This window comes from Candoia aspera, chromosome 2, assembly GCF_035149785.1.
Source record: "Candoia aspera isolate rCanAsp1 chromosome 2, rCanAsp1.hap2, whole genome shotgun sequence".
Taxonomy (NCBI): domain Eukaryota; kingdom Metazoa; phylum Chordata; class Lepidosauria; order Squamata; family Boidae; genus Candoia; species Candoia aspera.
The window spans coordinates 64,781,996-64,796,480 of record NC_086154.1 but is presented as its reverse complement, the minus strand read 5'-3'; the positions used below and the strand labels follow the sequence as shown (position 1 = coordinate 64,796,480).

The following is a 14,485-nucleotide window of genomic DNA, read 5'->3' as shown; positions in this document are numbered from 1 at the left end:
AGGGAGCTGTGTCATTTGAAAAAAAAATGCAGCTGCTCTTGTCTGTATTGATGCAATTGTTCTGGTGTAAATCATCAGGGCTGAGGATGGATTCCTTGCTCAAATCTTTTCCCAGCCTGATGGTATCCAGATGTGCTAGATGTTACCATCACCCACACAGCCATCACAACCAGTGGGCTTTACAATGGGAAACACCAGTAAGGTGCAAGATTGGGGAAGTCTCTGTTTTCCTTAAGAGTTTACAGCCCCCCCGTAATCTGGATCAGAAATTGAGGTTTGGAACCAGTTAGCTGGTCCGTTCTTTTCTGGCCGGTAACTTTGGGACCAGCTAACTGGTTCCAAACCTCAATTTCTGATCCAGATCACGGGGGGGGGGGCTGTAAACTCTTAAGGAAAACAGAGACTTCCCCAATCTTGCACCTAACCATCAAGTTGTTTTATACAAAACAGTCTATTAGAGCCTCTGAAGAGTGCTGCTCCTGGGTGAAGTTCACCCAGAGGCTCTGTATGTACTGTTCTGATCGGGTGCACGTGAGGAACAGAGGGTCTGTTGGGAGCGCCCACTTCCTACACCGAAAACTTACACCTGAAGGCCGGGCGGGCAGGGCAGGCTCATTCTCTCTCGGGCCCGCCGGACTCTTTCGCCCAACGCTGTAAGGGATGCAAGATGGCTGATCCCATGCACCCACGTGTGGAGAAAGCAGGAGGCGGCAGTTTCTGGTGCTGAGGAGACGGGGCAGGGGTGGGAGGGGGAGCCCGAGTCCTCCCGGCGCTAGGACCCAGTGCGCGCACAGGCGGAGCCTCTGCTCTTCGCCCGCCCGGCTCCCTCACCGCTGCTGCAGTGTCTCCGAGGCAAGCAGGCAGGCGGCCTGTCTCCATCCGAGCGCGGCTCCGGCACTGCTCCCTGCCCCCAAGCCCCCGAAGCAGCATCCCTCCGTCGCCGCCGGCATGGCGGGCGTGAGCTTCAGCGCGAACCGCCTGGAGCTGCTGGCCTCATATCAGGAGGTGATCGGGGAAGACAGTCCCACCGACTGGTAAGCGCCCCGGGGAGCGGGCAATCCAGCTCTTTGTCCCCTCGGTGGGGAGGGGGGCGGTGGCTACAGCCGCTTTGTGCAGGGGGGCGTGGGCGGTGTCTGCCTGCCTGCTTTCTCTGGGAAATCGCTCTCCCGCTCCTTCCCTACACGCTCCCCGTTTAGCCCCGGAGGATGATCAAGGGAATTCCGCGCCTCCCACCGGCAAGATGTTCCTGAACGTGGGACGGACGGGAGGACGGGCGGGCGAGCGCAGCCGGAGGAAGAATCCATTAGCAACCCCAAGTGGTGCATTGGCAACGCCGCTTGCCGGGAGAGGTGGGGCGACGGCTCTTTTTGTGGGATACAAGGAGGGCACTGGCTGAAGATGCTCAACGGTCTTTTGTGGTCGGAGCGGAGCTGAAAAAGACGCCCCCAACGGCGGCGCCCCCTGTTCGGGCGAGGGGACCAGCTCAGTAAGCCCTCGCCTGTGATTTGAGGCTCGAAGGCACATCCTAGCAGTTACACCCGTGTCCGGACGCCCCCTCCCCAGGCACTTTGTCTCGGGCTCGGCGGGGGCGGATCCCCTTCGCTCCTTCCACCTGCTCTGCTGCCTGTGCGGAGCTGTCCTAAGCCCCGCGGCCGTAATCCCACACAAGGCAGCCCCTGGCCGTCATCTTGGAAGGCTGCCCCTGGCTGCGGTCATCCAAGGGCCCTTCGTGGCCCTGCCTTCCAGTCCTTTTTCCCCTCTCTTTTTGGGGTGAAAGTTCTCTGATAGGGACCCTCTACACAAAGGAAGGTGGGGCTGGGCAAGGAAGGAGGCGGGGGTCTGAAGGCTTGAGGGGAGGGACTGGTGGACTGGGAGGGGAAGGAGAGGAGGAGGAGGGTCTGGGAGAGGAGTAAAGGGAGGCATCCAGAACTAGGTATCTCAATCCAAGAACTGCTGGGCCCCAAACTGTGGCATCCTTTCACCATAGCTGCTGAGGCCTGGGTGTGCAGAAGAGCGGATTTTGTGTGTTTTAGGCAAATGGCCTCTTTCTTCTCTGTGGAAGAGGACCATGGGCGTGAGTCTCCCTTAGCCCTGGTGTATCATCCAGAAGCCTTCAGAGGCGTTGGTCAAGCGCTTGCTATCTCTGAGGCTACTCCTGCACAGAGCAACCTTGATTTGAAGGCTGCCTGAGGAAGCCATCTCCTTACAAAGCCACAAAACAATTGGCATCTGCTCCATTTTTGCAGTCCCCTAACGGGATGGAATAGGGCAGGTTTTAATAATGAGACTTGCTTATTCATATTTCTAGCTAGCAGGTATTCACAGCTCTGGAGCAGAAGGAATTTCCCCATTATATCTCATTCCTTAATAATTTCCAGAGACTTACAGCAACTGATATTCGTCAGCTCTGGCACAGGCCACCGAAGATTATTCCCAGGCAGTTTAGTATGTGTACCTTTCTGAGGTGCAGAATTGACTGGAGAAGTTCAGGTAGTCCCTTAAATCAAGTTAGCAGTACTGCATTTAGCCTGAAATCATAGAACAGTTAATCAGGCACCTACTATGCAGTAGAAAAAGGGAAAACTAGTTTTTACAGTAGTCTTTACATAGGTTTTAAAGCAATGGTGGCCTATGGCCTCTATGGGTGGCTTGAAGTCTCTTTTTTAGGCATCAGTTCCCTACTTGTGAAATCCAGTTTACTCTCACTCTTTTATTTAGACAAGCAAATCAAGGAACAATAGAAAGCATTTTGTACTCTACATGTGTGACATAAGTGACTACTGATGGTTGGATTTCATCCACTGTAGACTTCATGGTATCCTCTAAGGCACCTCTGTGGCCTTGGTTTTGCTTTAATTTACATGATCCTGCATTTGTTTTCATAGCAGCTTTCCCCAACTGGATGCCCTCCAGATGGATTGATATTGCCTTGGTATTCCTATACAGCTGGAGGACAGTTGGGAAAGAAAGTTATAGAGAAGTACTGACTTGAAATTTAAAATGTAGCAATTGAAGGTCCAACATTCGTGTGAGGCTTTATTTACCCTGCATATTAATCCCCACATTTTCAATGTTTGTTTTGTTTTGCTTTGTTTTAATGCAGGGCTTTCCCTCTCTGAAAACAGTTCCTTCAATCTCCTGAGCCCGCTACATCTCTTCCTCTCTATCTGCCAGGAATACTGCTCCCTCTGTCACTGTTGGGGTTCTCTTTTCCCACCCAGGTTGCTTGAAAGCATTTCCGCACTCATAAGGTATAATTTCAGCAAGAGTGCCATGCATACTGTGATAAAAAGTAAAGTCTCCAAGTCGAGCTTGACCCCTAGTGATTTTACAGACACCTCCATACATGTTTTATGGCAATGGTACTGACGTAGTTTGCCACCGCCTTCTTCCTGGAGGTTTTTTTACTTTCCAGTTTAGCCTACAATCCTCATATTCCCAGGTAGTCTCCCATCCAAGTACTAACCGGGCCTAACTCTGCTTGGCTTCCAAGCCCAGTGAGATGCTTCCAACATTTTTTTTAATTTCCTCCTTCCAAAGACATGTGCCATTGTGCAAGGCAGTGTCTTCCATTTTCTTCAGTCTTCTTGGCAGGGTATGACTTCTGGTTCAGAAGCAGAAGCCAACCGTGTTCTTTGCTTTGAACCTGATGGGCCCTTATTTCTCCTCATTTACCACAGTGTCTTTGAAGCTGCCCATATTACCAGCATATTGATTGCAGAAGGACAGCTAGTTCTTGTCAGATCCTGCTGGGCTGTGAGTTCCATACTAATTTCTGGAGAGGAAGATGGTAGCCAAGGCTTTTTGAGAATATTAAAAGGCTTCACTGGGGCTTTACTCTATTCCAGCCTGGCAATGTTAGTTTTCTTCCCCTCTTAGTACTCCTATTTTCCTCCCCAACACACACACACACACACACACACACACACACGCTTCACAGGGGGAGGTCTTCTTTCTTTGAAGCTCACTCTTCTTCTCTTTCCTCCACAGCAGAAGGTCTCCAGCTGTTCTTTTTGCCTACTTCCTTCCCTTTCAAGGCTCAAGCACTTTAAGACCCTCCTCCCTGTCTCCAACTCCATGAAGCTAGGGCCTCATGGACTGTTTAGCCTGAGACGCTTCCTATAAATCATTGTGCATACACTTGCTAACAATAAAGAGGCAGCTGGAAGGGCATATATAGTATGAGCAGGGTTTGTGCTAGGAAGTGGAGAAACAACAATGGGAAATGATCACAGCATTGTCTGTTTGTAAGAAATTCTATGCTCAGAAAAGCATGAATCTGCAATAATAAGAAAAGTCTCCTGCAAAAATGAGTAAAAAGCAAGAAGATGACATAATGTAATATAATATAATAATATAACATATCAAATATAATCATTCTTTTGTTCTCTCCCCACTGTCAGAAATTAGGCTGTCAGCTTTTTGGGACAGTGGCCTGTCATTTCCTCTTCCCACATACTATCAGATTGTGAACATTAATAACACTGCTTAAGTGGCAATACTAATTGGGAGAGTTGGAGAAGGAACAAATTACATTCCTGGGATCTACCAGGGAAAAGCTTTATCTCTGGGGGAACAGGCTATTTTTGGGGGGAGGGAGGTTCATGATGATCAGCTTGGAACTGCTGTCAAGAACTTAGGGAGCAGGTGAGGGATCAACATGGAAGAAAATCCCTTGAACCAAAAAAGGGGTAATACCTCAAGCCATCAATGGCTATAAAATTGGGAAGGCTGTTCTGGGAATATTATTGGATTTGCTTCCAAGGAGAAATTCCTTCTCTAAAGAAGAAAGCACAAAAGACTCCCACCTGGAACAGAAATAGTGCTGCTTTGAACTGTCTTTAAAAGCAAGACTCATGTGATTTTGATCTCTCCAGAAATGTGGTGTGTGGCTGGACTTTGTAGGGAGAAGTCCATCTCAAAGCCAGTCAGTTTTCAAGAAGTAAATATCCTTGGTGGCTTGGCAGTTGGTTTACTGGCTTTTTATGTCATGACATATTTAGGCTCTTTCTCAAGCTTCTTGGAGTTAGAGATATTCTTGGATCTTTCAAATGAGCAGGCAGGCTAATAGTGCATGTTAAATCAGAATTTAAAATCCCGTCATGACATTAATTCTGTCCTGCACATCAGTTTTGAAGATGGCATTAGCTATCAGTAGCCCACTCCTTGAGCTTTCAGAGATGCAGGCTTTCAATTATTGTACCATTGCCCTGTGAGTTGGTCAGAATCTAATTAAAGATACTTGCTCCTAACCAGCCTTTCTTCTTGAGTCCTACTGATCCAGCTGCCACCTTCCTTTCTGAGGCTCTAGTTAGAATATTAAAGTCTCTGTCAATATTCTGTTGGATCCTGGAATTATATCCTTGCAATTTTTCAAGGTTTTATTACCATTTTTGTTTGCACTGTTGTACTAGCCATCTTCTTTTACTAGCCTTAAGCCATTTAATCTCCTTCCAAAGAGCTTAGGGTGGCATTTTATACTCACAGTAACCGTGTGAGTTAACAAATCTAAGAACATATACCAGTGGTCCTATAAGGATCTTAACTATGCAGGGATCTGAACATGGGTATCCCCTGTCCTAGCCTGATCTTAGTACCATTTTTGGCTCTTTCTTTCTCCATTTGGGTTACTTTTCTTCTCTGTAGTTTAGCCATTCATGCCTACTATCCTGACACTGAGATCTCTCCTCTGTTGGCTGGCCTTCCTTTGTCCCCTTGAAGCATTTTCATCCAGCTTGCCCGCCAAGGATGCTGGGCGGGAACAGCCCCTTCTATCCAATGCTGCAACAGAAAGTGTTTTTCCTCTTGCAACATGCTGCTTCTTCCTCTAGCATTTTAAAGCCTTTCCCATTTGGAACCCAGTGTTGGACTCTGCCCAGATTTTCTGTGCTGAATCTCATCCTGTTCACTCTAGCAGTGAAACAGAGGAGGGATGATATCAGTGGAGCCGAGAACATGTAGCCAAAGAACCCTGATGTGGCAGCTGCAGAGATTTGGGGATAGACAATCAGACTGAAATACGATGGAATTATGGAGGCTGGGTTGGCTTTGGTGAGTTTGGTAGGTGGGAATTGGGAAGCCACGTAGCTCAGAAAAATTGGGTGTGTCCACAGGGCTTTGTGGAATGGGAAGAGTGAGTTTCAGAGGAAATGAAGACCAGGGCTTCGTTTGGATTTGCCCAAGTCCCACCTTCTTCTGCCCTTTGAAGAGGGGGGAGGGTTACTTGAGCCTAAAGCTGGTTTCCGAGTGGAGGCTCTCCACCTCCCCCTTTTAAGAGCCCACTGTTTCCCCCAGCTTCTGTGTGGTTTGAACCTATCAGGACACTGTTGCTCCAGGGCTCAGTAAAGTGGTACAATGCTTTTCCAAAGGACCAAGAAAGCTTGCAAACATCAAATGCTTAGCATGTACGAACCAGAGGCTGCAGCACCCTCTAAGATTCAGCCCCAGCACTAAAAGCAACATCTGGAGGTGGGACAAAGGAAACCCTGCCCAAGTTTCTAAGAAAGAGGGCCAAGAAAAGTCTGCTCGTCTGGATCTTATTCCCGAAAGATGCTGTAGAAGCCAGCTGGGGATGGTTGGGGTGGGGCTGAACAATAACTTCTTTATGCAGCCAGCCTTACTCTGGCCAGTGGGCAGCTGTCCACACAGCAGGCCCCATCCTGGAGCAATTCAACCCCAGAGTGTAGTCAAAGGACTATTGGAGGGCAGTGGGTGGAAGGCACCTGGCCGCCTTCTCCTGTGGCTCAAGGTCATTTGGGTGGCAGCTCCCTACCTTGGGAGAAGGCAATAACCACTCCCATTTCCTGGCCGTGCTTGGTTAGTGGGCTGTGGGGCATCAGTTCAATTACAGAGAGGAACGGTTCCTGACTGGGAAGCGGAAAAGTGCTGAACGCTGCAGAAACTGCCTGCGGGTTGAGAGCGAGGACGGACAAAGACTCTGCCTCCGAGCTGCTCGGGGCGGGGGCGGGGAATGCCGGCGGGGGGGGGGGCTCCCTCCCACCTACCTGACTCTGACCTTCGGCAAAATTAGCCCACCTGAGAATAGGAGGTCGTGACGCGGGAATTTACGGGCGGGAAGCACCTACGGGGCTGGGGTCGGATGGTGTCCTCTCTGAATGTCCAGCCGTGGGAATCGCACGTGACTGCTTTATACGTCAGAACCGAGAGGGCGCGATGCGGGGCGGTAGGGAGGAGTTGCTTGGGTCCCGACGTTCTGCTGCCTCGCGGTGGGATTGACTCAGGCCTCCCGGGGGCGGGGGCTATATCGGGCGTGCTCAGGGCCGGACTGCCGCCTGGACGAAGCCCGCCTGGCGAAGCTGCTCCGCTAGGCTGCTGGGAAGGCCGAAAACAGCCTCGACCTGTTGGCCTTGCTTTCTCCGAGCATCCGCCCAGATCAGTCACGCCCTTTTAAGGCTCTCCTTTCCCCAGGCCAAGCAGCTGTGCCCCTTCCCCCAAAAGGGAGGCTGAGGGCGGCGTAGTGCTTCCCCTCCTCCACGCCTGGGGTCTCGCCTACTGCCCTTCCCCCTCGCGGAGACTTCTGGGGCCCATTACTTGAGCAGAAAGGAATTTGGTGCCGTTTTCCGCACGCCGGCGCCCTGGGGCTCGCGGTGCATTAGAAACACATGTGCGTGAACCCCCGGCTCCACAAGGCGGGGGGGGGGGCGGCTCTTCCGAGCGTGAGTGCGCGGGGGGTGGGGAGGTTGTGCCTCTTCTGCCTCTGCCTGCAACGGAAACCTGGGCCTTCTCCCGGGGCTGGGCTAAGGAAGGGCCAGATTTAAGGCAACCCTCTTTTCTGAGCCTAGCAACCAGCCGCTGGGATATGCCGGGTCTGTGTTCCGGGCTTTCCTTTTTAAAGAGGAGGGGGGCTTGGTGGGAAAACATGCAGGGTTAAGCATTTTCTCTAATTATTCGGTTTAAATCCTCTTTTTCAACACTAGCCAGTACTCCTGTGGCTGACATTTTGAAAACAAAAGAAAAAGAATTAAAGTTTAAAACATAAATTAAACATACTACAATAAATCAATAATAGGCTAGAGAAAGGTGCACGTTTACAGACTTTCCATGCAGGAAGAGAATTTTTGCCAAAGCAGTTCCCAAGGATGTGCATTCCATAGCCTGGGGGAAGGCTCTATCTTGTGCTGGAAAAAGACTGGCCTCTGACAAGGGGTATCTTTAAATTTTAAGGACTATCTTTAATTTTAAGATTAATTTTAAGGGGTATCTTTAAATTTTAAGGGCTGGACAGGTTCATAAGTTCATAAAGGGAGAAGCACCAACGTAGGCAATCAGATCCCAAGCCATTTAGAGAGTACTAAATCTGGGGAAGGCAATGGCAAACCACCCCACTAGAGTCTGCCAAGAAAATGTCATGAAAGCGGCATCCCCCCAAAGGGTCAGACATTCCTCGGTGCTTGCGCAGGGGACCTTTCACCTTTCACCAAATCTGGGCTGCAAAAATTTGGACAATTGCTGTTGTTGTTTATTCGTTTAGTCGCTTCCGACTCTTCGTGACTTCATGGACCAGCCCACGCCAGAGCTTCCTGTCGGTCGTCAACACCCCCAGCTCCCCCAGGGACGAGTCCGTCACCTCTAGAATATCATCCATCCATCTTGCCCTTGGTCGGCCCCTCTTCCTTTTGCCTTCCACTCTCCCTAGCATCAGCATCTTCTCCAGGGTGTCCTGTCTTCTCATTATGTGGCCAAAGTATTTCAGTTTTGCCTTTAATATTCCCTCAAGTGAGCAGTCTGGCTTTATTTCCTGGAGGATGGACTGGAGATGCTGAAAACTCTTTGCTGCTAGCTTCCAGTTGTCCTGATCTTTTTGAAAGAAAATCTGATAGCTTTACTTTAAAAGTGAATAGCTGCCCTTTAATCTGTGCCCTAGAAACAACCGATGCAGATCTCTTAGCGCAGGCCCTTGCTGCTGCCCTTTTCACCAGTTGCAACTTTCAGTCAGTTAAGAGTTGCGCCAGTCAGATGTGATTGTGGGTAATCACTACCAAATTCAGCTGGCTCAGGAAGGTTTGAAGCTACTACTTCAGCCTTCACTGTGCAAGTGTGCTGCTCGCCAAAGACACTGCCTGCAATTCCAGTGCGAGCTGAGAATCAGAGATGTGCTGTTTAAGGTGTAGTACAACCATTCCTAAAACCTCAGTAACTGAGTCTGGTTTCCTAAAATAGGAATAAGCAGGCAATTAGGTAGGTGTGAATGTCTGAGCTTGTAATGTACTATAGATTAGTCACTCATACCTTAGTCTGCACGGTCAGGTTATGATTCAGTGTGTCATGCAAAGCCAGAAGACTGGGACTTGAGTAAACCATGGTTAATTTAGCTGTTTAAGTATGTCCTGCAAACTAGGCCTTTGTATAATTACTTTTATGCACACAGGTTATATATGGGTATAGTTGGCCTTTAATATTGTTACTACACACTGGTACAAGTCATAGGGGCCAAACTTCACTCCCATCTGGAAGCTGTATCTCATATTAGAAGAATTTCATTTTTAACAAGGGCATTAAAAATCAAAACCACAGAAGGTCTTGCGTGAGGTCAAGACTGAAACTTTTTCCTCTTCTGGAAGGCCTGGGTAGGACTACGCCTCCCTCCCTCCCTTTTGGATAGTCCCCTGATGCAAGATGCAGAGCCTGTGTTTAGGTCCTTGTAATTGTTCTCAGACTAGAAAGTGTGACCCGCTTCTACCTTTGGAAACAGAGTGAGGGGAAAGCAAATGTCCTGGTGTACAAAATGACAGTCCAACAGCAACTGGCTGAAATACAAAGAGCAGAACAGCTGGCAACAAGAAGTTGTGCATGATGTCTCCACCCAAAGCACTGCCTGCTGTTGAAGCTGGGAGGATCAGGGTGAGACTCTACTTAGCAGAGAGTAGCAGCAGCTGCTGCATTTCCATTCCCACCCGTAGGGAACAATTTTATTCCAGGGTTAAGTTGCATGCAGCACTTGCCAGCAGCTTAATTGCTGGATCCAGGAGCATTGGGAGAGCATTGCTCCCTGTGATAGGCTGTCCCTCTTTCTGTCCAGATACCCATAGAAATTTTGCATCCAGCCCTTCTCTGCTAGCTGAGTGCCAAATTAGTAGTGGATGAAAGTTACTGTAATTAGTGACTCATTGCTTGAACTAAAGGCCGTGTGGGTGCCTTAGTTGGTGCCAAGCTGGGCTGCTCTGCACAGTGACCTGGAAAAAGGGCACAGAGCAACTCTGGACTTGGAAATAACAAAGCCCCCATACTAGTAGTTCCCCATTCAATCAGGACTACAGTAAGGTAGTAATAAAGTACTTCTGATGAGATGCTTGCCTCCTTTCTTAAAACTAGGGCTATTTCCAAGTCCAGCAGTATACCAGCACTATACTTTGTAATGTGGCATAGTGATTAGAATGGTTAGAAAGATTACCAGGTTCAGAGAGAAGCAGGCTTAAATCTTTGCTTGGCTCTGATGTGGCAGGTGACCTTGAGTTGGTCTCCAGTTTTCTAAGCAATCTATCCGATAGCATTGTTGTGAGGATGAAAGCAGGAATATAAATATCTCCTCTCCTCTGCTCTTAATATTTCTATTAACTGGTGAAAAAGGTGAAAGGTCCCCTGTGCAAGCACTGAGTCATGTCTGACCCTTTGAGGGGACGCCACTTTCGCCATGTCTTCTTGGCAGACTATATCTATTAACTATATATCTATTAATTGAGCTTAACTATTAACTGATTTTGGATGCAGTGATGAAGAGATGAAACATATTTCACTTTCTGTCCCTGGCCTCCATTTTTCACAGACAGGGAATTGTTCCACCCATTTTAAAAATAATTTTTCTTCTTGATGGAAAACTCAGGTCCCCTATGATCAAACCCCCCTCAAGACCATATTTGGCATAGACTTGTTGGAAACTGTGTGTTTGTGGCACTGACCTTTCTTGGTCTACAATAGGAGCCATGAATTCTTAAGACAAATCTTTAGCTAGAAATGGATTGGAAACAAGGAAGTAGATTTCCCCTTAGAGTGATTTAAAAGGAAAGCAGGCATTTCTGCTATATTGACAATTGAGGACACTGCTACTGAAGAAAAGTACAGTTGTATGAAACAATAAATAACCTTAAAAATAATCATGCTGAGTACTGCTCATATGGAATGAGGGAATCCTGTGATGTTCTGGCAGACTGTCATGGTGAATTCTTCTAGTCCCCAAACAGCTGTATGCTAACTGCTTTGGTGGCAGGATCCTGATCCTGCTGCTTAGAGGTGTGCAATCAAACTCTTACTGGGCCTTTGTCATATATGCATTTTATGGCTATCATAAAACCTGTCCCACATCCAGAAGATCTGTGTATATGTGTGTACATATGAAAGAAAGAGAGAGGAAAAAATAGAGAAGAGGATACCAGTTCTAAATAGTGACACCTTCTGAAATTAATCATTCTACTTCAATTCTTCATCCTTTGTCTTCACTGCTTCAGGCCCAGTGGTAATCAAATAATATGTGTTAACAAGGAAAAGGAGATAAAGCAAGTTGCAGCTAAAACCAGCACAACTTGTTTTTAAGGTAGACTACAGTAGGCTACAGGAGATGTCTTCTGACAAAATCTGGTACTGGAAAAGGTAGGGTCTTCCTTTTGCCCTCTTCCTTTCACATGTTGAATGAAGATGAAAATAGCTAGTCATAGGTTTGGTCCCATTTCCTGAGGAATTGTGTTATTAATCCTTCTAGGAAATGACTAAATCTTTTTATGGCTTATACTCCAATCTATTTGTACTTTTCAGCCCACGGTAAGGCTAAACCAGAGGAGGAATTAGCTTCATATTTGGATATGTATTTCTTTACTAGTATGGGGGTATCCTAGACAGTTTAACCCTGCCACTGGACCCATGGATTTTGGTTTGGTAAGAGGTCGTTTGAGGATGAGAGGTATAGTATGGAACCAGATGTATCTTGAGGAGCATGACAGAGTATACCATGGGAGCACCCTGGGTAATAAATGCTGCCTTATTGTGGCCACCTTTACACAGGAAACTCATCAGCACAGTAGGCTTCCTGGCAGGGAAAAAAACCCTCAGTTCCTAGCAATGGACGAAGTGGGTTGGGGTCCAGGAAACTTTGATTTTCTTTTCCCCTCAAGAGGTGTGTTTACCAGCACAGCCTCATTTTGGTGTTTACTACCTGTATGAAACCTACATTGGCTGGGAAGCCCCAAGTCCCCTTGCTATCTGATGTGGCTGTATTCTCAGCTGCCTTGCCCTGTCAGTCCACAGATGGCTGTTTCTTCATTTCAAGCAGTGCCGTGTAATTTGATGCATTTGAGGGAGTTGTCAATGACATACATTAGTTCTGCCTCATGGGTACATTGCAACTAACTCCCAAATCTACGAGGGCATTCCAATCTCATAGGTTTGGCTTTTGGTGTATTGGTTAGATGCCTATAAGAAATAAAGCAGGCAGGCTGAGGTTGGGATTTTCCAGTAATACATGGGCAGAGAGGACATTAGAATGGAGGGAAGGCACCCAAGCATTGAGTTGTACATTATTGAACTTGTACTGTGTTGAACTTTTGGGGAGACTGTGGATTTCTGAACCAGGACTGTATACCTAAAGATCCACTTGTGCAGTTAAAGCATGGTACCTCTCCTTAGCTCTGTCACTTGGTCTCAGAATCCAAGCATCTGTTTGAACTTTCCAGCCTCCAGGGCTGATGAGCTTATCCTAGCTTTTTTAATAGCACTAAATGCCTGAGTGGGACCAATCCACTGTGTGGACCCATTAAGGCTTTCCTTTCTCTTGCTCTCAGGATCCAGAGTTTTCTTTTCCAATGATAGCTGCAGCCATGTTTCAGGAGCCTTGTCATGAACTAACACAGGATTTGGCTTTCCCAATCAGAGTTCCTCTCATGTATGCTGTCCTCTGTGTCTAGCTGTCTACAGTGTGGTAGTAGCCTTGCCTAGGACACTTTGGGGAAGGCTTTGCATGACTTTCCTGTGTCTTGGATCTGGGTGGCTCAGCAGAGGCAAATTGGGTCCAGGATGATTGGAATGTGAATCTGGTGAGTTCAGCCCCCTACCCTAGCATTGCTAGGCTGACATTTCTCTTTCATTTCTTTGCTATTTCAACTTACACAATTCTGTTGATACTTTATAATGCCTATCTTTGCCCCTGCAATACTACCCTTAGCTCTCTTCAGGAAGACTTGAATTATCAGAGGTGGTTGGATTGTCACCATGTTAATTCAGGACCCCAACTTGAAGGGAAAGTGTTGCTCTGTTTTTGTATTCTGGGGCCATGCCCACCTGTTCAGAAGTGCTTAGCCAATGCATTCATTATGCAGGGAGGGAACTGGTACTGCAGCCTTTCTAGTGCCTTTACCAGGATAGGAAAGAAAATTGAGGAGAATCCCTTGTTACATTTCCAGTAGTGATAATGGGAAACTTCTGCCAGAGAGATGCTTATTTCTGTATGGAGAAAAAGGAAACCAACAATACTTTACGCTGTAACATATGAATCTGGGGTTTTTCTCACTTTGTTCATTACCATATTTATTAACCATTGTTCATCCCACACAGAGGTCCCCAAGCAGTATTCCAAAATAATCCTTTACATAGGATAATGCCAATTTGAAAAGGGCAAAGCTGTGAAATAACAAGGCAGCTTCACAGTCATGGTGCTGCCACAGAAAAGGCTCTGACTCACTTTGTCTCTTCTGATAGTGGAATATATAGCTGTGCCTTAAAAGAAGATGGGTTCTACAAGCAGTGTCCTGTAGCAGGAAACAGTCAGATGAGCTGATAACAAACATTTTGAGCTTTATAAATAAGAACAAACTCTTTAACAGAAGTTGGAAACCAACCAGAAGCCATCCCTCAGTCAGCATAAGGGTAATGTAATACGGTTTACAAACTGCAAACTATAAAGCAGTCCAACTGCAACATTTTCTTCCAGTTGTGGCTTCCTAATATTCTTTTCAAGGCCATGCAGAGAGTTGTGGTAATAGATATGTGAAGCGACTGCACCTGAGCCTCTTCAGTCCATTAACATAGCATTAGCATGCCTCATTCACACAAGTTTTAAAAGGTGCCCTCTGATGTGTATAGCATGAGGCTTCATGGGCTTCCCTGCCACAGAAAAACTGGCTGATCAGAGGAAGCTTGCTATGTTACAGCTATGTTCCCAAGGCACAGTATTTATACAACCATTGTGAAGGCAGTCTTCCAATGATGTTTGTGTGGGTATGTCTTCTCACCATGCTCCCATGCACACACGTTCATAATTTCATTTCCCACAGGTGCAATGTTCAGCTGCCTTTATATTGCAATAGCAGACGCAACCAGCCTGGTGTGGAATATCTGCACAGGCTAAGGGGGTTCCTGGAAGCATCAGGAACCTTAAGTATATTCAAAATCCATGGTTTTCCATGCGCTTTCAGATGCTTTTCCTGCCTTGTCTGTGCTGGTGAATCTTGAGCATGCTTTCCTTTACTGCTTATCCCTTTGT

The 14,485-nt window shown here is 47.2% G+C and overlaps 1 protein-coding gene across 2 annotated transcripts in view; it reads left to right on the top strand.

Moving 5' to 3' along the window:
- The first annotated feature begins 851 nt into the window (after positions 1-851).
- The window catches only part of DBN1 (drebrin 1), a 43,258-nt gene continuing 29,624 nt past the window's right edge, over positions 852-14,485 (top strand). For both annotated transcript variants that reach the window (XM_063292074.1, XM_063292072.1), the window contains exon 1: positions 852-1,034. In XM_063292074.1, coding sequence (XP_063148144.1) covers positions 949-1,034 — 86 coding nt within the window. In that variant the 5' untranslated portion in view covers positions 852-948. The remainder of the gene's footprint in view (positions 1,035-14,485) is intronic.